Source organism: Monodelphis domestica, chromosome 3 (genome assembly GCF_027887165.1).
Source record: "Monodelphis domestica isolate mMonDom1 chromosome 3, mMonDom1.pri, whole genome shotgun sequence".
In the NCBI taxonomy this organism is placed as follows: domain Eukaryota; kingdom Metazoa; phylum Chordata; class Mammalia; order Didelphimorphia; family Didelphidae; genus Monodelphis; species Monodelphis domestica.
This window is the reverse complement of record NC_077229.1, coordinates 105,405,659-105,430,617: the sequence shown is the minus strand read 5'-3', so window position 1 is coordinate 105,430,617 and position 24,959 is coordinate 105,405,659. Positions and strand designations below refer to the sequence as shown.

Genomic DNA, 24,959 nt, shown 5'->3' with positions numbered 1-24,959 from the left:
GAGTGAAGAGAAGGAAGAGAATCTATAATTTAGCTAATTATAAACTCAAGTTTAAACCGTATAAGTTAAAACTTCGTAAGGTGATAAGTCACCAACATGGAGATGAAAGTTCAAAGAGAAAATTTAGAAGGTGACAGGAAGATAGTCCTCAGGATCTTAGAGGACCCATTTGTATTCCATCAGGATATGTGGAGGTGGTGAAAGAAAAAGGACCTCGAGGAGGAAACAAAGGGAAGCCTTCTTGCAAAGATGCCATTTGAGTTGGGTTTTAAAAAATGGGTAGGTTTTTATTAAGAGAAAAAGGACATTCAGACAGAGGAAATGGCTTGAGCAAAGTCATGGAGGCACATAATTAATAGCTGCCCTATCTTCCTGGACTGAGCCATCATTTTAATATGGAAGTCAAATCTGGAGTCTCACTCAGTTTCATCAGGTATTCAAACTCTGGTTCTTAATCAAAGTTAAACGCTAAAGTCCTCAACCCTCCAAACAATTTGCAGTTATTCCTTGTTAATACAATTCAATTCATGATTAGCTAGGCTCCATCCACATGGATTACCTGGAGATTTCCTCCCACCAAGAAAACCCTGAATTTTACACAAGTTGATAACGAGGATGGGAATAGAAAAAAAAATACACAGAAGTTCCCCCCTCTTCCTTATTGGGGGAAAAAAAAAAGCAAACAAGACCTAGGGAAAGAGAGGCAGAAGGGCTGTTGTCTCTGAAAGAAGTGAAGGCCAAAGCCAGGGTTGCAGGGAGCTGGGAGACGATGGATTGTTCACACTGGCTCAGTGACGTCATCTGCTTGGCTGCACTGCTGAGCACTTTGTCATCTGTGCAAATGTGGAAACTGAATTTCTGCAGAGCTCAGCAGTTCTAAAATGAGTGGGGAACCAGGAGGATTGGAAAGCCAGGGAGGGAGCCAGAGGGCTGAGGGCTCCAAATGTATTCTCTCCCAGTAAGATGTGTGACAGCCATGTTCATGCTTTATTTCCCCTCCTCGAGACTAAGTTTCCACTGGATTTGATGTGGAGGAGGGTACCGAGGAAGAATGCCAACTTTGCAGTGGAGCTACTGGAGACAAGAAGAAAACCAAGCTAGGGCTTAGGGACCATCAGGCATAGAGTCCAGTTAAAGAGCTGCTCATGGCATAGCCCAAAACTAAGAGGACAAATGAGCAATTGGAGACACATATGATTGATGAATGATGTCCTACAGCCAAGGTACTCCCTGGAATACTTCTCAGACAGTAGTAACTTCTGGTCTCAATTTGACTGCCAGGATCCTCAGGACAATGAGAAAGGTACCTTGAGGGGCAAATGTTCTGATTTTCAAACAAGGAAGAGGATAGAATCTACAAAATATGGACCAGTGAATCTGTCAAAATTCTAGAATGTGTTATTTGAAACAAGTCTCTAGTGCATATATCTTTGGACACTGCCAATATGGGAATTTGTTTTGCTTGACTGTACATATTTGTTACAAGAGATTTTTGTCCCCAATGTGTGAGAAGAGGCAGGAGGGAGAATGTAATGCTTGTTAATTGATTTTTTTTTAACATACCTCTAATGCAGAGCTTCAGGTCTCTGTGTCTGGCCCTTGGTTACTTAACCTTTTTATCAATGACTTAAATAAAGACACAGATATCAGCTTATTTAATCTGTAGATGTCATAAAGCTGGGAGAGATAGATATGGATCCCAGAATCAGACTCCAGAAAAAAAATCCTGATTATGGAATGTAATAAGAAATTTAAGATAGATGATGGTAATTATTATATGTTCAAAAATCAACTTCACATGTGTAAGATCCTCAGGTTTGTTCACCTAAAAAAGAACTGAGGGGGAAAATTTTTTAAGGGAGAAAAAATGTGAGAGTTTTAGTTCAATTTCAAGCCCAATGAGGTAACAGTCTGATACCTTTGCCAAAGAAGTTTCTTCATCTGTAAAATGAGATTAAACTAATGACTTCTAAGATGTTCTTCCAACTATAAATATAGGATACTATGATCCAAAGCTAGTATAAACTTATGCTCTATTAAAAGGTGTGATGTCAGGAACTAAGAAGGTGACAATTCTGTTATATCATACCCTGAGATTAGAGTACATCTGGCATATTATGGCATCACATTTTAGGAAGGGCATTAATAATCTGACGAGTGTCTGAAGGAAGGCAACTAAGAAGGTGAAGGGACTCAAGTTCATGTCACATAAGGAAAAGTTGGTAGAACTTGGAATTTCAGCCTGGAGAAGAATAGACAATGAGAGTGGATGGTGGAAATGATTGCTATCTTCAAGAATTTTGAAAACCTGTCTTGTTATGTGGAAAGCAGATTAATAGATAAAGTGGTAGATGGATTATTGGACTTGGAGTCAGGAAGATGCGAGTTGAAATTCTATCTCAAATATTTACTGTGTGATCCTGAGCAAGTCACTTCTCCCTGTTTACATCAGTTTCCTCATCTGTAAAATGACCTGGAGAAGGATATGGCAAACAATATCAGTATCTTTGCTAAAAAAAAACCCTCAAATGGGTCATGAAGAGTCAGACACAGCAATATCATCATCATTATTATTATTAGTTTCAAAGGTTAGGAGTAATGAGTAGAAACTAAAAGTAGGAAGATTTAGGAATACTTTAAGGACAAATTTCCTAACAATTAAAACTTTTCCAAATGTGAAATGGGCTACTTTGTGAGATGGTAGTTCCTTCTTAGTAGAGGCTTCAAGCAAAGGCTGTCTAGGTGATGCTATATTTTAGAAGGGACTCTTTGTTGGGCTGTATGGCTAAAGTCCATTCCTACTATGAAATTCTCTGGACTGGGGATTTTTAGTCAGAAGAAGAGAATACTTTGATGGAATATGAGCCGTCTTCAAGAATCCAAGGAACTGTCAAATGGGAAAGAAAATTTAGACTTGTTCATTGTGTTCAGAGAAGTTGCAGAGAAGCAAATTTCGGCTTCCTAACAACTGAGGATATCGAAGAGTGGAATGGTAGGAGGTAATAAGACCTCAACTAGAGATCTTTAAGCACACTATGGATGATCACTTGTCAGGAATTGACAGGCTTGAGAAGATTCTTGTTCAAATACAGGTTAGGGCTTTCTCTCTCAGGTTCTGAATTTCTGAGAGCCAACTCACACCAAGGACTGACTTACTGAAGAGAAAGACATATTCAGAGCCAGTCTCTGTAAATTCATTTTAATGTTTACCAATGTGAGTCTAAAATGGACAGAAATACTTGTTTAATAAAACAATCTATTAGCCTTTTGGGTTACATAAACACCCACATCCTCATATTTGCTTATTTGATTGATCAATTCAACATTTATCCATCTCACATCTGATTTCTTACAAGCATTTATTAAGCCTCTGCAATGGGCCAGGAATTAATTATAAATATTTTATCATTTGATCCTCACAACAATCCTGTAAGATAAGTGCTATTACTACTTCCCATTTTACAGTTGAGGAAACTGAGGTAAATAGAAGTTAAATGATGTGAGTTGGGTCACAAAGCTAGTGTCTGAGGCCAGCTTTGAACTCAGGTCTTCCTGACTCTAAGTCCAGTGCTCTATCCATACTGCTACCTAGCTTCACTACTGATGATGCGAGCAACAAGGAAGTATTTATTAAAGCACTTACTATCTGCACTGGGGATACAAAGAAAGGTAAAAACAATCCCAGCCCTCAAGAAACTCACATTCTAATGGAGGAGACAACATGCAAACAATGATGTATACATAAGTTATATACAGGATAAATGGAAGGCCATTTCAGAGGAAAAGCACTTAGTAGTGGGGAGAGGGAGCCTCTGGCAGAAGGGGAAACTTGAATTAATTTTGAAGGAAGGCCAGAGGTGATGAAGGGGAAGAGCATTCCAGGCAAGGAGGACAACCAGTGAAGAGGTATGGAGAGGGTTGAAAGTGTTCAGTCTGGTTTCCTATATATAAGGCGTATCATATTTCTTGCCTTCTCAATGACTGAGGAAGTGGGTGGAGCATCAGAATTTGGAAATGAATATTTTAAAAATTTTGTTTTAAAAAAAAGCAAGAAGGTGGGAGACAGAGCATGGTAATGAACAGCAAGAAATAGAGGATGGCTGAATCACAGTTAGTGGAGGAGAGTAAAGTATAAAAAGACCAGAAAGACACAAAAAGCCAGATTATGAAGGGCTTTAAAAGCCAGAGGATTTTATAGTTGTGATTGCGACCCACAAAGGGCTTTGGCTGAAATGACTGTCCTCTGGGTAAAAATGCCCCCCACAGAATCTACTGTGGCAGATTTTAAATGTCTGCTGGCCCTAATTCTCTACCATATCTCTCCCTACACAATTCTCTGAAATATAACCCTCCAACTGTCTAACAAATAAGCTTGTTTGTTCCCCACTCTTATGTTTCCAGCCTGTGGGACATTACTGTTCTTTCCGCAATTGCTGAACCTGATCCTCCAAACTAAATTCCTTCTCTTGTCTCCTCTTTGTAGTTCTTCATTATCTCTAGTTCAGAGAATCCTTCTTTTTCCTTCAATATCTAGCTCACTTGTATTTATTTTCTTTATTTTTACTCTGTATATATTATATTTATATATGCACTTTCCCCTTCCCCAAAGAGAAGGCAAGCTTTTGGGGAGTAGAATAGATTGTTTCATGGTTTGTATTTCAATTCCCAGGACCTAGCACATAGTAAGCACAGAACAAATGTTTTTTGATCAATATTTTCAGTATCCTAGCTCAAGGCTACAATCTATCTGAAGAAAAAAGCATAAATAATCAATAAACATTTTTAAGCACCAACTGTGTGCCAGGCACTGAGCACTGTAAATATCAAGAAATGTAAAAGACAGTCCTGCTCTTAGGAAATTCACATATAAGGGGCTCTTCTTTGGGTTGGAGCTGGGGCTAGAAGGCTTGAGATTACTTCTAACTTTGACATTCTGTGATCCTTTGAATTCTCTTGCATATAATCACAGCCTCAACATCCTGGCATATAATATATCCTGTCCCAATTTCTGGCTATAGAATGCAGTTTTCTCCCTATATAACCAACTGGGGAAGAGTAATATGTACTAAGTTCCCTTCACACGAGTGGGTCTAGTTGACTGATTTAAAAGACTAGGATTCCAAAGGCTGGTATTGCTTTCCAGTGACCTAGGACAAAGTACAGTCATAAGGAATCAGTGCCTATTCAGCTTGTTGACTTAGAAGTTATCCTACCTTTTAGATGTGACAAGGGAATCACTTTAAAAGACTGATATATATTAATTTAAGGTCGCCAAGGAATTCAGCTATGTAATTCCTAAATGAAAACTCAAGTCAGCTGTCAACCTTTTATGGAGTTTAATTTCAATAGGAGGAAGAAAGGAATTAGAGATAGAGAGAGAGAAAAAGGGAGAGAAGGGAATAGGGCTTAAATACCCCTTCTGTTTAGGCTGGGCCAAAAGGCCCAAGCCCTTAGTTAGCTGAGGCAAAGAAAAGAGATCAGCCCCTATTACTCACGTGACCAAAATGGAGAAACAGTCTCAGAGGCCCCCACCTTCAGCTTCCTTCAGAGCAAGCTTCTCAGAGTACACTGCCACCACTCCAACCAACTCCTCAACCCCCCCGAGTCTTCAGACCCCCCTGATCTTTAAGGAAACCATCCAAGTTGCCTCCCCTCAGTTCTCACATCTACCAATCACTGTCCATCAATTTCCCTGTGCCAATGGAGGCTCTAGCTTAACCCAGGACCGCCCAGAGGCTTTGCACATGTCTGTTGAAGGTCATATTTTCAAATGATTAAATCTTTGCTCCTTTGCTACAGCCCTTTCTAAATCCTGTTAACCTGAGTAGGGTAGAGATTGGAATAATTAAATTTTGACCTATGCTGCAGCCCTTACTCAATCCTGTTAGGACTGAATAGGGTGGAGACTGATTCCAAGTATCTCCATTGTATCAATTCTAAAATCAATCATGACTCAAAGAAATTCCTGTTCTATGCTTAAGCATAGGTCAAAGTCCTTTCCATTGTTCAGCAAAAGGTTTCTGTCCTAAAGTAATCTTAAGAAGGGAAGAGAAGGAACCTCCCATGCCAATGGGGTTCCCATTCCAATAGACTATCAGTAAGAAATTTTCCAAGTATGAAATATCCCAATGGTGAAATTTCCAACATTTATAAGTCTAAGGAATTTTAAGGTTTACATAGAGAAGGTATATTTCTGTATGGAGATAAAAGTCTGCCTGAACCAGTACTGCATCCTGGCTGAACATCCTTTGTAGGCTACTGTTAGATAATCTCCTTTTGTTCAATCTGAGATCATCTATGAGTGACTCATTTCATTCTAATCCCAAACCTGAAGCAGTGGACCAGACTGAATTTGTTCTTCCCATTCCTGCCCCATCCCAGTCTCCTCACTCCTTCCTCTGCACAGTAATACAAACTGCCTCTACAATCCCAAATGTTTCATTCTTCTAGAATAGAATCTACTGTCTTGCCTAAATAGTCATGTTCTGCCTTCCCATACCAAACCTTTCTCTTTGTCCACACTTAAACCCTTGATTCCTCAATTCTCTCTCAGGCTATCACCTCTTACTCAAGCTCCTTTCTCCTCTTTCCTGCCTTGCCCCTGGATCACTTCCACTAATTGCAACCTTCACTTTATCCACTACTGAACAAAGGTAGAAAAAAATCATGCAACCATTCTGAGACTATTATAAATTTATATCACATAACTTGAACAGGGCTCTCACTGCTGCTAGGCACTTCTTTTATGCTTTCCTTATCAACTCATTATTCTCTCTCCACATTGGATCTTCCAAACCATGAAGAAAACACTTCATTTCTCAGTTCCAGACATTTTTTTCTGATTGTCTCCCATAGCTGGAATATTTTCCCTCTTCTTTCCTGCCTCTGGCTTTCATGACTTCTTTTCAAGTCCCAGCTAAAATTCCACCTTCTACAGGAATTTCTCCCAATACCTTCCAATTCTAATGTATTCTCTCTTTTAATTATTTCCTATTTGTCCTATATATAATTTGCTTGTACATATTTGTTTCCTTGTGATCCCTCCCATTAGATTGTACAGGGCATGGACTGTCTTTTGCCTTTGAATCCCCAGGGCTTAAGTTCACTGCCTGGAACGTGGCTGGCACTAAATAAATGCTTACTGACTGAAAAAAGTTCCTGAAGACCAGTTTTCTACTGTAATAAAAGGAGAAAAGAAAGAGAAATCTCTCACAAAAGAACCAGATGCTAATAGGAAGAACACCAGATTTGATGGAAGGAGATCTTAGTTTTACTCCCAAGCCTTTTCATGTCTCCACACTTTTGGTTCTGATCTATCCTTCCTGCCCCTACTGCCAAATAATCTTTTTTATTCTGCCATTCCTTGGCTCAAAATTTTCAGTGGCTTCCTACAGCTTCCTAGATATAATTCAAGTTTCTCTGCTTGTTATTCATGGTCCTCCATAACCTAGTACCATCCCACTTTAACAATTGTCTGATATTAAGTTGCAGACTAACTGAATGACTCCCTGCTCTTTCTACATAACCCCCTCACTGCCCACATCAGAGAATAAAAAAAAAAAAAGAAAAGAAAGGCTTCCAGCTTGGGGCTAAGCTCTTGCTAGTAACACTATTTCTGAAGAGTTCTTCCCAAACTTAACTGCACTCTCCCCATCTCTTGCTGCCTCCTTTACAATCTCTTCCTAATTGGCTCACAGTTACAATTCACACTTCCTTCCAGTTCAGAAACCAAGGACCATGATTAACTCTGCCCCTGTTCCTGAATAAAGCCCTATGACTATGCTTATCTGGAATTTTAAGGACCAAAGGAATCCCCTTGGGTATTATTCACCTCTTTATTTTGTTGTTCTCAATAGAAAGTAAGCTTCTTGAGGCAGGTACTATTTCTGCTTTATTATTTGTATGGGCAGCATGGGGTTGCAGACAGAATACACTTCATAATTGACTTTTCATTTATTGGTTCACTTTGGTCTCCATGCTTTTGCTCAAGCAGTCCCCTCTATTTGGGATGTCCTGTTTCTCTCAATTTACTTATTCAATTCTTAATTATCCATTAAAGGATAATTCAAAGGCTACCTCCTCCCAGAAACTTTCTTTGTTCTCCTTGATTTATCATAATCTTCATCCTCAGACCCCACAAAGCACTTGTTTTGCACCTCTTGAATGTACTTATCATATAATATTGTGACATGCAATTAAATATATTGATTTCGTATCTCCCTACTAACCATATACTCTTTAAAGGCAGAGGGACCATGTCTTAATTAAACTATGCATTTCCTTTGGGGGTACTGTGAACATAATTAGTTAATAATTAATACCAAATTAATAATTAACAAATCTTTGTTGCATTTATATTAGCTGTGTGATCCTGGGCAACTCAGTCAAACTCTGAGAGTCAAAGTTTCTTTACCCAATAGTGTGGATGATAATACTTAAACTAGCAACCTCAGAGGACTACTGGGAAAAATGCATTTATAAACATTCAAGTGCTATGGAATTATTCTTATTGATAATCATTGTCACACTGTGGTATGGTAGAGAAAGCACTAGCAGCAACAAAGAAGGAAAGAGAACATGAGCTTATTAGGCACTGACTACATTCCAGGCACTCTGCTAAGCACTTTACAAGTACTATTTCATTGGCCTTGAGGGTAATAAAGCTCATACGTGGGTTCCAGTCCTGATATGACTCTAACAATCCTCAGGTACCTGGGAAAGTCCCTGCCCTTGGCCAAATCTCAGGCTGCCCATGTATAATGAGGGTGTTTCACTAGATGGTCTCAATTTCTCGCTCCCAGGATCCTAAATCCCAGATGTCACAAACTGTATGACTTTGAACAATCATTTCACCTGCCTTGGCCTCAGTTTCACCACCTGTGATAAGACAATTGGGCTAGAAGCTCTATTACAGCTCTGTATCCAATATCAATATACCTCAAACCCAGGGCATTCAATTAAGTACCCTATTCCTGTGGCACCTCTCAGTTCCTTGGGATTCTTTGGGAATCCACAGGACATTAGCAGAGATTTCCTGGGGCACCATTCTTGTACTGGTCTGATGAGGACTAAGAAGAGCTTGGTGGGAGGGACACAGAGATTTCTTCCTACCTATAAGTTCCAGAAGGTCCAACTCAGAAAGGAGTTGGCCCAGAGTAAGGAGAAACAAAGCTTCAAGCCCAGTCCAGAATAGAACAGGAAGCAGAGATAATCCCCCAGATGTTCCACATGATACAAATTCTACTGAGAGAGAGAGAGATGGAGATGCTAAAAAAGACTCTAAGATGCTTTTGTGGTTGGAATCTGTGAAGGTAGTTGTTTGTGGGGGAAAGGCCAGAGTTAGAAAACACAAGGAATGTGGTCCTGGCCACCCCTCTTAGGTGAGCATGAAGTGAATAATCAGGTCTCAGCATACCTTCAATCCTACTGCATTTCCAATGACTGGAACTGTAAGCACCACAATACTTTAATAGATTGGGGTCAGGGCTGTTTTCTGGACAATGTCAAACCTTAATTTGGTTTCTGCTGCCTTCAATCTTCTACGAAGTTGTCCTTTTCCTTTTGAATTTATTAAAAAGGAGGGGGGAAACCTTCACATTCGTATAGTGCTTTAAAGTTTACAAAGCCTTTTTTTCACAACAGCCTTGTGAAGTAGGTAGTATAAGTTTTATCATTCCCATTTTATAGATGGGGACATTGAGGATCAGGGAGGAAAAATAACTTGCTGTTTTTTGTCTTTACAGCTTTCCATCATTTTTTCCAAGTCAAGAGGTCAAGAATTTCTTGGGTTTCCTCAAGGGACCTAAAGATTTTGTTTCCCCCTCTCTCCCCTCTCTATCCCCTTAGACTGTATATGCTTTGAAGAGCAGGGACTCTTTCCCCTTATATCTTTGAAACCCAAGACTTAATATAATGACTTGTACATATTAGGTACCTACTAAAAGCTTATTGAATTGAATTGGGAAACATGGGATGAAATATGTGGGGGGAGATTTTGACTAACCTAAAGTAACAATTTCCTAATGATAAGAGCAATCAGAAAGTGTAATTATGATGCTTGGAAGGAAATGAGCTCCTTGTCCCTAGAAGTGTTCAAGCAGAGGCTGGAAGGCCATTTGTCAGGCATGTTACAGGCAGTGTTCATTATATGGGGGTAGGAAGTTAGTTAGACTTTCAACCCTAAGAGTAAGAGTCCTGTGCATCTACAAGTGACTAAAGTTTAAGAAAAGTGTATGCTAGACAATCTGAGGAGTCAATCAATCAACAAGCATTTATTAAGCATCAACTATATGTTAGGTATTGTGTTGAGGATATAAAGTCAGAAGAGAAATATTTCTTGCCCTTAAGGAGCTTACATTTTGTTTTTTGGAGTTTTTTTTAGTGTAGGGATTCTGGGTTTGGACTGCAGATGACATGGGTGATCCCACTGCTTCTGATTCAGAAGCTTTGACCTGCTCTATTTTGATCTGGGCCTGGTCACCTTTTCTTAGGCCTCCCACTTTTGAGGATTACATACCTGCTCAGCTCTAGATCTGATCTAGCTCAGAGTTCCTGAGCTCAGTGACATTCTAGCCTCAGGGTTCCAGGAGCAGAGATTACAGATGTGTGTCTCCGACACTCAAATCAGCACTTAAACTCTAATGGGGTATATACAAAATAGATAAAAGGTAAATCTTGGTGAGGGTGCACTAGCAGCTGGGAGAATAAGAGAGGGCTCATGTATATAAGAGCATTTGGGTGCTTGAGATGAGTCTTGAAAGAGATACTAAGAGGTGAAGGTGAAAAGAGAATGCATTCCAAGTATAGGAGACAGTCAGTATAAATGCACAGAGAGCAGAAATGGAGAGCTGTACAAGTATTGGAGACTATAAGGATCATGACCCCTCTCCAAATCCTTTCCCTCAGCTTATAGTCACCCTGGCACTTTACAGCAAACTTTCAGGGCAATTTTCCTCTCCAAGAAAACTGTGCCTTTTAGAGTGATCTAAAAAAAAGTGGGGTGTATGGGGTGCTCAGGGAGGAGTAGTATCTCTGGTATGGAGTACTTGCTGTGCCCTCTTAGGGCAGCTCTCCAGCCTCTGACCCTCACCTGACACCCAGCTCTCACTTGTGGCTCCCAGTAGCTGCTAGCATGTGGCAGCAGCCACACCCCGGGCAACGACTTTGACAGGCCAGCTAAACCTTGTGAGAGTAGCCTTCAGGTCGTAGACCCCTGGTGAACCAGGGCTTTGCTCACCCAGTATGTGAAGACTGCTTCAGCGGAACAGGTGGAAGAAACCAACAAGAAGGTTCAACGGCTGAGAAGGCGACACAGCAAGGCACTGTGGAGTGCTTAGGGCGTGTTGGAGCACAAAAGACAACACGGCCATCCAATGCAGCTGAGGAAGTCTCCAGGTGTAACGACTTTTCGTGCTAATGGACCCAGGCTTCCAACACCGAGAGAGTGGGACTGTCTCTGTGCATCGACTTTTCCACTTACATCTTCATGCACAAGTGTCTTTGTGCACAAAAACACACAAAAACAATCGTCATCCTCGGTTACCGAGAGACTACTACTAAACTAAACTAAACAAAACTAAACTCAAAGTTATAGAACTGAATGTTGGTGTTCTTGCTTCCATACATTAGTGTTTTACCGTCAGAACAATTCATCTTCCCTTGTGGGAAATGAGTTCGACTGTGCTGGGAGCTCTAGGTTCCAGGGAGCATCAAACTCTTTGATAGGACCATCCTAACCAGTGGGCAAATTTACCAACTGCATAAAGGTATTAACCTTTAAGGATGGCTATGACTACTGATGTCACTGTGAAAACAAATTTTTTTGTGAGGCACACACTACTAAAACTGAGAATAAATCATAACTTACATTTGAATAGCATTTTCAGGTTTCACAGGGCTTTCCTTACAATGACCTTGTGAGATATGTAGTACAAAATTACTATCCTGATTTATAGATGAAGAAACTGAGGTTGAGGAAGGGAATAGACTTATCCCTGGTCAGGCAGTCTGTGACAAAGCCGGGCCATAAATATCAGATGTCTGAATGCCAGGCCAGCATTCCTTCTATTATTCCACAGCTTATTAGAAACACCTACAATTTCAGAGTTGAAAGGGACCTTTGAGGTCTCCAAGTACAAACCAGTTCTGAACAGGCAAGATTCCCTTTCACTGACAAGAAGCCATTTAGCCTCTGCTTGAATGTCTCCAGTCACAAGAAAATCACTATTTCAAGATAGTCAAGTCCACTGCTGGACAGCTCCAGGTGTTAAGTTTCCCTTAAACCCACTCTGAATTGGCTTCTTCTTAGGGCTCCCATCCCCCAGTGCCAGGTAGAGTAATGGAGAAGCAGCTTTGCAAATATGTGGTGGTGCTAACAGCAATAACAGCAGCAGCAGGACTCCTGCTTTCCTTCCCACTTAGGGAGACAGATGACTTGCTTGATCACTCCTGGCAGGCTCATGATTGGCTGCTGATGCTGTGCCCTCACCCACCTTTCTGACTCCTACTTACTATAGCTTGCCTGGCCTGGGGGAAGGGAGAGCTAAGATAGTTTGGGAAAGAAGGAGGCAAGCCTCTAGTCTGCTCAGGGAAGCTCAGTAGTGTTCTGAGAGGCTAGAGGGCAGGAGTAGAGCCCTGGCCACAAGGCACATGCTTTCCCAGCTAAGAATGATCCTTCTATCTTCATATTTCCTATATGTTGTAGTTTGGATTTATGCTCTACTCTGACTATAACTGGCAGTTATTCTACTTATTAATTTTCTTTTCTTATAACTCCTATTAAAATGTATAGCCCCCAAGAACAAGGAGGAGGACAATATAATGGAAAAAAAAAACATGGACTAGGTCAGAAGACTTGGGTTCAAATTCTAAATCTGCTGTTCATTGCCTGAGAAAATGAGGTTGATTATATGATTATTCTGGTTCCTTTAAATTCTAAATCTGATGATATTTGCTTTTGAGCTTTGTTTCTTTTTAGCACAAGCCAAGGCCTAGCACAAAGTAAGTGCTAAATCAATGTTTGGTGAATGGAGGCAGGGAGGGAAGAAAACAAAGATAAACTATATCAGCTACCACTGCCTGCTTGGGAAATCAAGAATTTTGTTTATCTTCTATTTCTGGATGAAATTCTCTAAAACAGGTTATTTTAGAGAAGGGAAATGATCTGCTTTCAAAGGTAGCAGAATCAATATTGGAACTTAGATCCTTGACTTACTTAAGCTAATTGGTAATAAATAGTTCATTTGGTGAGTTGATAGCAAAGATAACAAGTTCTACCATATAATAGGTGACATGCATTGTTCTCTCTCAAAAAATTAACAAGCAGAATATTTAGAAAAAGGCAATTCTGTCTTCCTTTTCTGAGCTTCCTTTTCCTCCTAAAGAAGAGATATTTTAAAAAAGAGATTTGGAGTAGCCTTAAGTATGTCCAGCTATGTGGCTATGTATATATCACTTCTTGCTCCAAGTCTCAATTTCTTTCTCCATAAAATGAGAGTGAATATACACTATTTACACTATCATTTTCCTTGGACTGTTGTGACTAAAGTGCTTTGTAAACCTTTAAAATACTATAGAAGTAGAAACTTTCAGTAAGCTATTCTTTAATTTTAAAAATCACATTTCCCATAAATACTTTGGAAGAGGAAGAAGCTAATGGATAAATATTAAAGTCTCAGAATAGAAAATGTCATTAATTTTTATAACATTGTGAAAAGTTAGCTTCAAAGTACTTCATGAGAATTCCAGAGAATCCCTGATCTGGAAGGTCAGAGGTCATCTTCTTTTTCTATATTGCCTATGGGTATGTTTGAATTGAATCATTCCTGTTACAGCACAATATTAATCTCTTAAAATCTTTTGGAAAACATCATTTCTAAAGCACTTTCATATATATATATATTACCTTATTTTCTCCCCTAACTAGCCCTGTGAGGGAAAGAGGGCAGATGATAAACTCCACTTTATAGAGGAAGAAACAGATGCAAAAAGGTAAAATGACTTGCCTGAAGTCACTGAACTAGTAAAGTAGAAGAGTTGAGGGCTTCTCCTCCCTATTTAGTTGCAATATTAAAAAAAACAAAACAAACAAAAACCCAACACTTTCTCTCAAGTGCTATCAGAGTGGCTTCCCAGCTTTTCCTGGCAGAATAGACCATGTCATCAATGCACTTCACAGCTATCTCTGGTTCTGAACAGTACATAGGCTGCATGGAGGGGTTGTTGAGTTTGGAAGGCAGACAGTTTATATCTCTAAAAATCTTATTCACTCCTTTTTCCAACTAAGGCTCAGCTACAACTAAGGAACTTGCCCTAGCCCAAGGGAAACCCATTCCAAGGGAAAAAGGCTCCAAGATGCTAAACCACAATACTCATCACTGCTTATTTGTAATTCTGTCCCAGCTTCCTTTGTGAGCCTGCCCTTGGGGAGCCTTATAAAGACATGTCATCATAATGAGGGGAATAATTAAAGGGACACTTTCAAGCACTAATTTTTAATTTTCATTTCATTGTTTTTAATTTTCAGGTCATCTCAGCAGTGGCAGGGGAAAAGATGGGCCTGGCAGCAATCTTGTTTTGGCATGTTAGGTTCAGAGGGCAGCCAAAAGATCTGGATCCAAGGGCTATGTCCTCATGAAGTACTCTGAAGGTAGGTTCAGTTGAGATTCATGGCCACTTAATAACATCACTTCAATAAGTCAAGGGATAGGCTGAGCCAGTGGGGATAATCATTTGTATCTTTGCTTCAAACAAAGCAGAGATTCGCAAATCTCATTCTTAAGGAGTTGGGAGAGCCCTTAAAACATCACTTTCTGTATCTCTCTTTTACAGATGAGGAAATTGTGGTGCAGACACATTAAATGACTCAAGAATCTAGTTTTCTTTCCCACCCCACCCCTAATGTCCATTAAGGTTTCTCCTACCACTTCAGGCAGTCACATGGGTGAATCTCCTGATTGCTCTCCCTCCAATGAATGAACAAATGTATAGGGTCTGATGGTTACTAGTGTTCTTAAGCTCTCCTTCAGACTCCCAAATCCACTTGGTATTTGATGCTACCTGTGGAACATCTCTTATTTGCCATCTTGTCTTTGGTCTTTGATGTTGCTGCTGCCTCATGCCTGGACCGTTGCAATAGTATTCTGGTTGGTCCCCTGGCCTCAAGTCTTTCCCCATTCCAGTCTTTTTCTGTTGCCTTAGTGATTTTCCTAAATAGTACGGGTCAGTTCATGTCACTCTTTCCCACTCCCACCCTCCCAACATCAACTCAATAAACTCTAATAGTTCCCTATTACCTCTGGGATACAATATAAAATCCTTTGCTTTTGAAAGTCTTTCCTGACCTATTTCCTTTCTAGTTGGCTTACACCTTATGATTTTTCACTATTCTATGTGATTTGGTGACACTGGGTTGCTTGCTGTTCTTCTAACATGATATTCCACTTCCTAATTCTGGGCATTTTCAAAGGCCCCACATCTGAAACAAGAGGGGTAATATCTCTATACTCAAGGCAATTTCATCTCATTTCTCCTCATTCATCCTAACCCTATTTTTCTTCCTCATCATTTTAATCTTACCTCATCTATGGGCACATTCCCTGCTGCCTACAAAAATAACCAGATCTTCCTCCATACTTTTTAAAAAAAAAGGAAAAGGAATAAAAAGAAAAGGAAAACAAAGTAAAACAAAAACCCTTTCATGACTTCATTAGTTCCAGGAGATAACAATCTCATGTTATGTCTCCTTTTCAGCCAACTTAAAAAAAAAGTCATCAGCACTTATCTTCCATTTCCTTTATTCTCATCCACTTCCCAACCTCTTGCAATGTGATTTCCAATCTCATCATGCAACTAAAAATGCTCTTTGAAAGTAATCAGTGATTAAAATTTTAATCAGAAGTTCAAAGACCTTTGCTCGATTCTCATCCTTCTTAATGTGACTATGGCATTTGATGTATAATTAACCTCTTCCAATTTTTGTTATACACTTGGTATTTTTGGTTTTCCTCTTGTCAGACTGATTCTTCTTAGTCCTTTCCTCTATTATTATCCATATCCTGTGCCTCCTAACTTGGGAGCACCTCAAGGAGTGGTCCTAAGACTTTTTCTCTTTTACTTTCTACCTTAGCCTCCAGATGATCAAATGCTTTGGTAGCTAGTGGCACAGTGGAGAAAACTCAGTATTCATAGTCAGGACGATATGAATTCAAAACCTGCCTCAGACACTTTTAACCATGTGACCCTGGACAAATCACTCAATCTCTCTCAATCTCTGTTTCCTGATATGATAGGGTGATGAAAATAAGTTTCTATCTCAGAGGGTTGTTATGAGGAATAAATGACATAACATATGTAAAATATTTTGGAGACTTTAAAGTGCTAAATAAATGATAGCTATCATTAGCTATCTTAACCTGAATTTGCATCTCAAATTCAACATATCGAGAACAGAATGATCTTTTCCCCCCCAAACTGACTCTACTACAATATTTTGTTATTTCTGTAAAGGGCAACAACATATTTTTAGCCAGTCAGCTTTGTGATATCTGAGTCAATCTCAAACCATCACTACCTCTTTACCATACATATCCAATCAGTTGCCAACTCTTGTTGAGCTTTTCTCTGCAACATCTCTGGCATATGTCTCCTTTTCTCTACTTACACTATCACTTTAGTTCAATCTCTCATCAACTCTAGACTGTTGTAGTGGACTTTTAATTCATCTTCCTGCCTCAAGTTTCTCCTCTTCCTAATCCATCTTCTCTGTATCTGTCAGAGAGATTTTCCTAAACCACAGATCTGACTATGCCATTTTCCAGTGGCTTCCTATTATCTCTAGGATCAAGTACAAACCCTTCTATTTAACATTTAAAGTTCTTCATGATCTGGCTCCAAATGATATTTCAAAGCTTATTTTATACTTTTATCCTTGACACAAACTCTACTCCAGCCAAACTGACTGTCTTACACAGGACAATCTATTTGCTTTTGCACAGTCTGACCCCTCATGGCTAAAATACATTTCCTCTTTAATTTTGGCTTAAAGAAGAGTTTCCTTCAATGCACTATTCAAATGTTGCCTCCTACATGAAGCCTAATTTCCCTACACAGTGCCTCTCTCAAACCAATACAAGTACCTTGTTTTTATTTGGTATATACCTATATGTGTACATGTAGCCTTATCTGATAGAATGCAAGCCACATGAAGGCAAGCATGGTTTTGTTTTTGTCTTGGTATTTTGTTTTCACTTAACAAAGTGTTGGTATATATCAGGGCCTTAAAAAATATGTTGATTGTTTGCTGATGAAGATATTCAGGGTCAAGATGTTACCTCTGTCTAGAACTTCTTCAACATCTTACTCTACTTTTCTCTATCCTAGGGTTCCTCTTGGACCCCATTCCTAACTTTCCTCCATTTCCCTTTTCCTCCCTATCCTTCTTTCTCCTAATTGTTCCTCCTTTTCCCATGCCTTTTCTTTCTTCCTGGCCACTTCTGTTTTAGACTCCCTTAGCTTCTCTAGGTCTCCCTATACATAGAATTTTAGTTTTCAGGGTCACTTAGTACAAACCAATCACAAAAGGAATCCTCACTATAATATACCAGACAAGAGCTCTGTGATGTTGGCAAAGCAGAAATTATTATTCCCATTACAGAGAAATACACCGAGACTCAAAAAGGGTAGGTGGCTTGTCCTAGGTCACATAGTTAGTGATTGACAGAGGCAAATCTTGTATCCAAGATTATATGACAGACTATGATTCTACTATGACCCTGTATAGCATTATGACCTTAAGCCTGAGAAAAGGCAGAAACGCTGGTGTCAGAAGTTAGGACATAAAAAGGCATTCTTCAGCATGATCGATAGAACTTGACAGGGTACATAATAAAACCTAAGGAGCCTAATAGGGAAGTTACAGGTTTTACTCAAAGGGATTCCCAGATTTGAGCCCAGAAATGTAGTCCATGGCTACTGGGAGATCCCTGTCTGAGGTAATGGCTAAGGCAAACATACATGAAAGACCCAAGAACACGTAATGAAATCTATATGACTACAGTGAAGACATGACAACTAAAGGCCTGTGGGAGGTTTTCTAGAGAAAAGGAGATTTGAGCCAGTAATAGAAATCCCATGGGTGTCATGCAGGGAGAAGAGGAACTCTATTCTTCCCTCTGGAGCTACAACTAAAATTGATTTTTTAACCATTGTGAAATTCCTTTGTCCTGTAAGGGCAAGGGGAAAGCCAAACTACCAGGGCCATGGAACCCTTCTTGGATTGACCTTGCCTTGTCTATCCCCATCTGACTGCAAATGGCCCACTGTAAGGGTCAGCCATAAAACATATATTTAAGAAACTATCTGCTTTCTGAGAAATCAGAATGGCTCCTGAATGAAAGGGCTCGAAATGGTTGAAAATTATTCATCTAATGAAAGAAGGTTATTAGGGGTAAATCAACTAAAAGCAGGGAGATCCAGGAAAGAGGCAGAGAAAGGGGTGAGAACAACAATCTTTTATGGGAATAGATTCCTCTTTGGTATGGTAGATCCGGGTAGATATTTCTACATCAAAGGATAAGGTAAAAAAAAAAAGTATGTGTACTCTCTGACTGTCTTTGTTTCTGTCTCTTTCTCCTCTCTTCATTCCCCCCCCCCCCCCCTGAAGGTAATAGGGAAGGAGATTCAATCCTAAACTTTGATTTTTATTTAAAGATGTTTATCTCTAACCTCTAGGGGTACTTTCAGTGACTTTGGACAAAGGAGTCTTGTGGAAGGGGGAAAAAACCCAATAGTAATCCCTTCCAGGTATACATTATAGCTGCAAGGTACTTTTCAGACATCTTTATCTCAATGGACCTTTGCCAAAGCCTGGTGAAGCAAGAAGAGATACTTCCCATTGTACAGATTAGGAAAATAAGAAGGGACTTGCCTAAGAACAACTACTATTTTCCCCATATCCACACAACTGTAATATTTGCAAATAACACTGAAACATAGTACAAATTTTATTATTCTCTCAATATTGATGAGGAAAACTCGAGACCTAGAGAGCAACTCTAAAATCCAAGAGCCAATGAGTGCCAAAGGGATTCAAAACGCAAATTGTGCCTTCAAATCTACTTCTCTTTCCACTATTTCATGTATCAAAGTGAAGGAATCTGACTTGTATCACACATCATACAATATAATAAAAAATGTGATTAGAGCAAAGAAGAGATCTAGTCAAAATATTATGGGAAAATTTAAGAAGTATAAAAGAGAATACTTGTAAAATGGGAGAAAAAAACTTTCATGGAAATCTTCATGAAGGAAGGAAGAGAAATAAACAGGTATGAAGATCTTTAAATTTTAGGTTAGGGACTGCATTCTTTTAGAGGTAGCTAAGAGAAAACATGTCACTGGAAGTGTATTCCAGATATGGAGATTGTATAATGCACAAAAGAAGATAGCAAGATGAAATTAGGGAATAGCAAATAGTAGAAAAGGGATGTTGATGATGCTAGAACTTAAAAAAAAAAACTAAGGAGGGAATGAGGCATTAGAGAGCATGATGAGGGCCAAAGAACAGGCATTCAGAGAGATAAATGAGTAAGAAAGTTCCATTAGGGAGAGGAATTTTAGAATAGTGGAAATAGTCTGGTAAAGGTGAATTCTAAGGTGTATGACCTTGCTCACAGAGAATGAGGCAGAGAGAATAAAGAGGTCACTTGAGTTAAGGATGAGTTAAAAAGTTAATATTGTCATGTAGATTGTCAGAGATTAGATTTATTTTGCTTAAGCTCAGAGGGAAGAACTAGAAGCAACAGATGCAAGTTGCACAAAGGCAGGTATAAATTTTATATGAAGAAAAACTTCCTAATGATTAGAGCTCTCCAATAGTTGAATGTACTAATTTAGGAGATGATCAGTTCCTCATTACTGGAGGTCTCAAGTAGAGTATGGATGATCAACTATCAAATATATCATAGATAATATTCCTGCTCAGGAATGAGCTAAACCAGTACCTGGAAAGGGCAAACTGGTTTATAAAAATATTTTGATAACAGTATTTTGACATAATTGGTTTCCTGTCCATCCTATATATTTTATGTATTTAAAAATCACTAATTTGAGAAGAAACCTCCAGACTTTCTCAGACTGGAAAGGAGTCTATGACACACACAAAGTTAAGAACCCCTGAGCAAGAGGATCTCTCTGAACACCCTTAATATTCAAATCCAGGTCTTCTGACCGAGACCAATATTCTTTCTATTACATTATTCCTCATCACATTTTTGTGGAAATTATTGTTTGCCATAGAGTAGTTTATAGCCAGGGTCGGTTGTATCTGTGCTGAATGGGCCATGCACTTTTCTAACGTGTGCACACATTCTCTCCAGGTCCCTATATCTTGTAAAGGTTCCATGTGGTGCAAGGGAAGTATGTTGGCAGCTGGGGCCTTTGCAATCTGGCACACAGCTTAGAATCTCGCTCTTCTTGATGGACAAGAAAGAGGGGAAATTGGACTGAGACTGAAATATTTTTCTAGTTAATTTGTACAATAACCGAGTCCAAAGAATTTCCTTCTCTTCATCCCGCTTCCCTGTGCAGCTGGAGCTGGAGGTGCGGCTGAGATGCCGATTTTAGACACAGTTAGTGAGGCATTGCCAACATGATTATGGCAGGAGCAGCAGGCCCCAGGTGTTCACTAACCCCTATCTTGTTTATCATACCTGCCTCATTTCTTTTGTCCAAAAGGAAAACACACGCACACACGCACATGCACACAGACACACGTGTGCACACCCCCTTAGAAAATGAAGGGAAGCTCAGTCAAGTGATAAAGGCAGGCATACGGCTCCCTTGGGGCTCTCCTATTCCTTCCTGTCTCCACTCAGGCTTTTCCCTTGGGATGTCAAGATAATTTAAATTTCCTCACCCACTGAGGCCCTTGTTTTGAGGCAAGCTTCCTTCTCTGCTCCAAGATCCTCAATCTGTCTTGTTTTTGACGGCTCTTAAGATTTTTCTTTTATATGTATTTAATAAGAAAATTAATTCCCTGTGCTGGGCTCAGAACCATTCGGGGAGCATTCATTTGGAGCACCTCCCTTGACACTTTATCCCTCTGCTCAGAGCTGTAGTGTGGCTAGGGCTCGTTGGAGCCTGATTATCCTAGGACTGAAGATTCTGCCCTTTGGTTGGCTGAGAGGAAATTAGAAAAAGAAAAATACCTGGAAGGAGTGGGTAAGCTGCCTGGCACTATGAATGCTTATTAAATGTTCTTTATACTGAATTATGTGCCCAAGCCTCAAAAGTACAGTGACAACAATAGAAAAGGCCCCAGGGAGCCAGGAATCAGGAAAGTTTAGTTACTTCTTTACCCACATTTGTCCTGTAGTATTTAAAATGATCCAAGGATCACAGAATGAGAGATAAAAGGAACCTTGAAATCATCTAGTCCAATTCCTTCACTTTATAGATGATAAAGCTGAGGTCCAGAGAGGGGGAGACTACGTTCCCTAAGGATGCTGAGGTTAGGAATCCAGCTTTGATGACTCTGAAAGGCATTGCTCTTCCTACTGAACCCCACTGCCTCTTTTTTCACCAACATGATCCAACTTTCAATAACAGCCCAGGTCACCTCCTCTTAGAAGATGTTTGCTGTTCCCATCCTGAGGTCGGCCTGAGGTCTTGGAAAGCTTGTTTGCAGACACCCTGTACATGACACCTCCGATACACCGGTAACCCTTGCTCTTCCATGTTGGTGGACTTGTCTGAGCTTTCCCACTCAGGGCTGATTGTCGCATTCTATTCAGTCTGCAAAAACAAGGAGACACCATGTCATGTCAAGAGCTGATAAGACAGATATAAAATGCTTCTCTAAGAAAGATAAAGGAGAGTTTAACTGTCATCCAAGAGACATGAAGAGAAAGCAGGTTCAGAGGAGAAAATTTAGATAACTGACTATATCCACTGATTTGTGGGTTAAGAAACAGAACTTTTGATGGGAGCTTCTGGAGGGCTTAATGCTATGGTTTTAACTGTAACAATTGAGAATGACAATAGCAACTCATATGTCTTCAAGATTCTGAGGTTTGCCTCATAACCATCCTGTGAAGTAGAATTAATATTTATTATCCCAATTTTGCAGATTTGAAAACTGAGGCTCAGAGATGGGAAATGACTTGTTTATGGTCATGGCAACAAACTAAGATTAAATAGCATACCAGTGTCACGTGCCTCAGACAAATAGTAAAAGTGGAGACCTATATAAAAGAGACCAATGCTATCAGGGTTGTGTCAAGAGTAACCAGGACTGTGATATCAAACTAGATACATAGGTCCAAGAATTTCTCTCCCCCCATCCTTAATTAAGAAAATCAATATGTCAAATAGCTCTGAAAAACATTTTCAGTATTACAGTATATTTCAGTATAAAATAAGTATTATAATTTCACAGTGGTTAGAAAGGAGTGGGGTTGAGGGTGGGGGTTAAACATTAATTAAATGCCTATTATATATTACATAGTATATAAGCACTGTGCTGAGTGCTTTGCAAGTTTCATATGATTCTCTCCACAACCCTGAGAGTACTATCCTCATTTTATAGCTGGGAAAGACACGGATGGGTTAAGTGATTTGCCTAGGGTTACACAGACAGTTTAAGTGTCTGAGGTCAAATATGAACTACTCTATCTACTGCCACCAAGATGCCTAAATCCTAAGTAGTACAGTGGTTGGAGGTGAACAAAATAGGCATTTAGAGAGTAATATTTATAGTGGTGGTTACCCTCACAAGATTTAGCCGGCCTGTCGAAGCTGTTGCCCAGGGTGTGGCCGCTGCCACATGCTAGCAGCTACTGGGAGCCACAAGTGAGAGCTGGGTGTCAGGTGGGGGTCAGAGGCTGGAGAGCTGCCCTAGGAGGGCACGACAAGCCCTCCATACCAGAGATACTACCCCTCCCTGAACACCCCATACACCCCATGAGGGTAACCATCGGGTCGTCGACACCTGGTGAACCAGAGCTTTGCTCACCCAGCATGTGAAGACTGTTTCAGCGGAAGAGGCGGAAGAAACCAATATGAAGGTTCAACGGCTGAGAGGGCAACGCAGCAAAGCACCGTGGAGTGCTTAGGGCGTTTTGGAGCACAAAAGACAACACGGCCATCCAATGCAGCTGAGGAAGTCTCCAGGTGTAACAACTTTTCGTGCCACTGGACACAGGCTTCCAACGCCGAGAGAGTGGGACTGTCTCTGTGCATTGACTTTTCCACTTAAATCTCCTTCATGCACAAGTATCTTTGTGCACACTCATCTATCCTAACCCTGTCCATCCTCTTCAAGACCTGTGGTGATGGGGGAGTGGAGACACAACAGGTGGAGGTGACCACTAGCAGTTGTAGTCATGATCCTGCACGTAGGCGGCCCACGGACTAGTGGTTGCTCGACCCTATAGGGCAGCAGAGACGTTCGGCAGCATCCTTGGTGACTGAGCAGCCCTCTCTAGGACAGCACTACTCACTCTAATCAAGGGAGGGGACTAGAAAAGGTGTCCCAAACATTGCCTGCCCTACAAACACCCGGTCAGCACACCGCAGCTGACGGGTCATCCCTTTAAGCAGTCAAAATCAAAAGAAACTCCTACTAGGAGCATGGAACATCAGAACATTACTTGATAGAATGAATACCCCAAGACCTGAGAGAAGAACAGCTCTAATAGGTAAAGAACTGGCGCGATATAACATCGACATCGCAGCCTTAAGTGAAACACGCTTACCAGAAGAGGGATCACTCAGCGAACCCACCATTGGATACACCTTCTTCTGGAAAGGTAGAGCCACAAATAAAGACAGAATCCACAGTGTTGGCCTGGCTATCAAGATCAGTTTGCTCAAACAGCTGCCAAACTTGCCTGTGGTTATCAGCGAGAGGCTCATGAAGATCCGTTTGTCTCTCAGCAAAGACCGGTATGCCACAATCATCAGCGCATATGCCCCAACACTGACCAGCACAGAGGAGACCATCGAGCAGTTCTACTCTGACCTGAGTGCCTTCCTGCACTCAGTGCCCACAAATGACAAGCTGATACTACTGGGAGACTTCAACGCCCGTGTTGGCCAGGACCATGAAAGATGGAAAGGAGTGCTCGGCAAACACGGCACGGGCAAAATGAACAACGGCCTACTACTACTCAGCAAATGCTCAGAGTTCAAACTCACCATCACGAACACTGTGTTCAGAATGACGAACAAATATAAAACAATGTGGATGCACCCACGATCAAAACAATGGCATCTCATTGACTACATCATTGTATGCTGGCGAGACATCCAGGATGTACAGATCACCAGAGCCATGAGAGGAGCTGAATGCTGGACAGACCACTGATTGGTTAGAGCGACTCTTCAAATGCACATTGCGCCTCGCCATCCAAAACGCGCCCAGACAGTTCGCACATTTTACAATGTGAGTCATCTTAGAGATCCATCTCATTTGCAAACATTCCAGTCCTGTCTGGACGATAAACTGTCTGCCAAGGGACCACTCACTGGAAGCTCAACCGATAAATGGAACCAGTTCAGAGACGCCATGAAGGAAACATCAAAGGCAGTACTAGGCCCCAAACAACGCAACCACCAGGACTGGTTCAACGAGAACAACACTGCTATTGAAGACCTATTGAGCAAAAAGAACAAAGCCTTTATGGAGTGGCAAAATAACCCAAATTCTGCTCCTAAAAAGAACAGATTCAAGTCTCTCCAAGCCATGGTGCAGTGTGAGATCAAGAAAATGCAAGACCAATGGTGGGAAAAAAAGGCAGAAGAAATCCAGTGCTTTGCTGATACGAAAAACCACAAACAATTTTTCAGTGCCCTCAAGACTGTCTATGGGCCATTAAAACCCACCACCACTCCCTTGCTATCCTCTAACGGTGACACTCTCATAAAAGACAAAAAAGGCATCAGCAACAGGTGGAAAGAAC

At 40.5% G+C, this 24,959-nt stretch overlaps 1 protein-coding gene across 4 annotated transcripts in view; it reads right to left on the bottom strand.

Moving 5' to 3' along the window:
• The window catches only part of ZC3H3 (zinc finger CCCH-type containing 3), a 517,748-nt gene that overhangs the window by 111,508 nt on the left and 381,281 nt on the right, over positions 1-24,959 (bottom strand). For all 4 annotated transcript variants that reach the window (XM_016432074.1, XM_016432075.1, XM_016432076.2 and 1 more), the window contains exon 5: positions 21,617-21,792. In XM_016432074.1, coding sequence (XP_016287560.1) covers positions 21,617-21,792 — 176 coding nt within the window. The remainder of the gene's footprint in view (positions 1-21,616; positions 21,793-24,959) is intronic.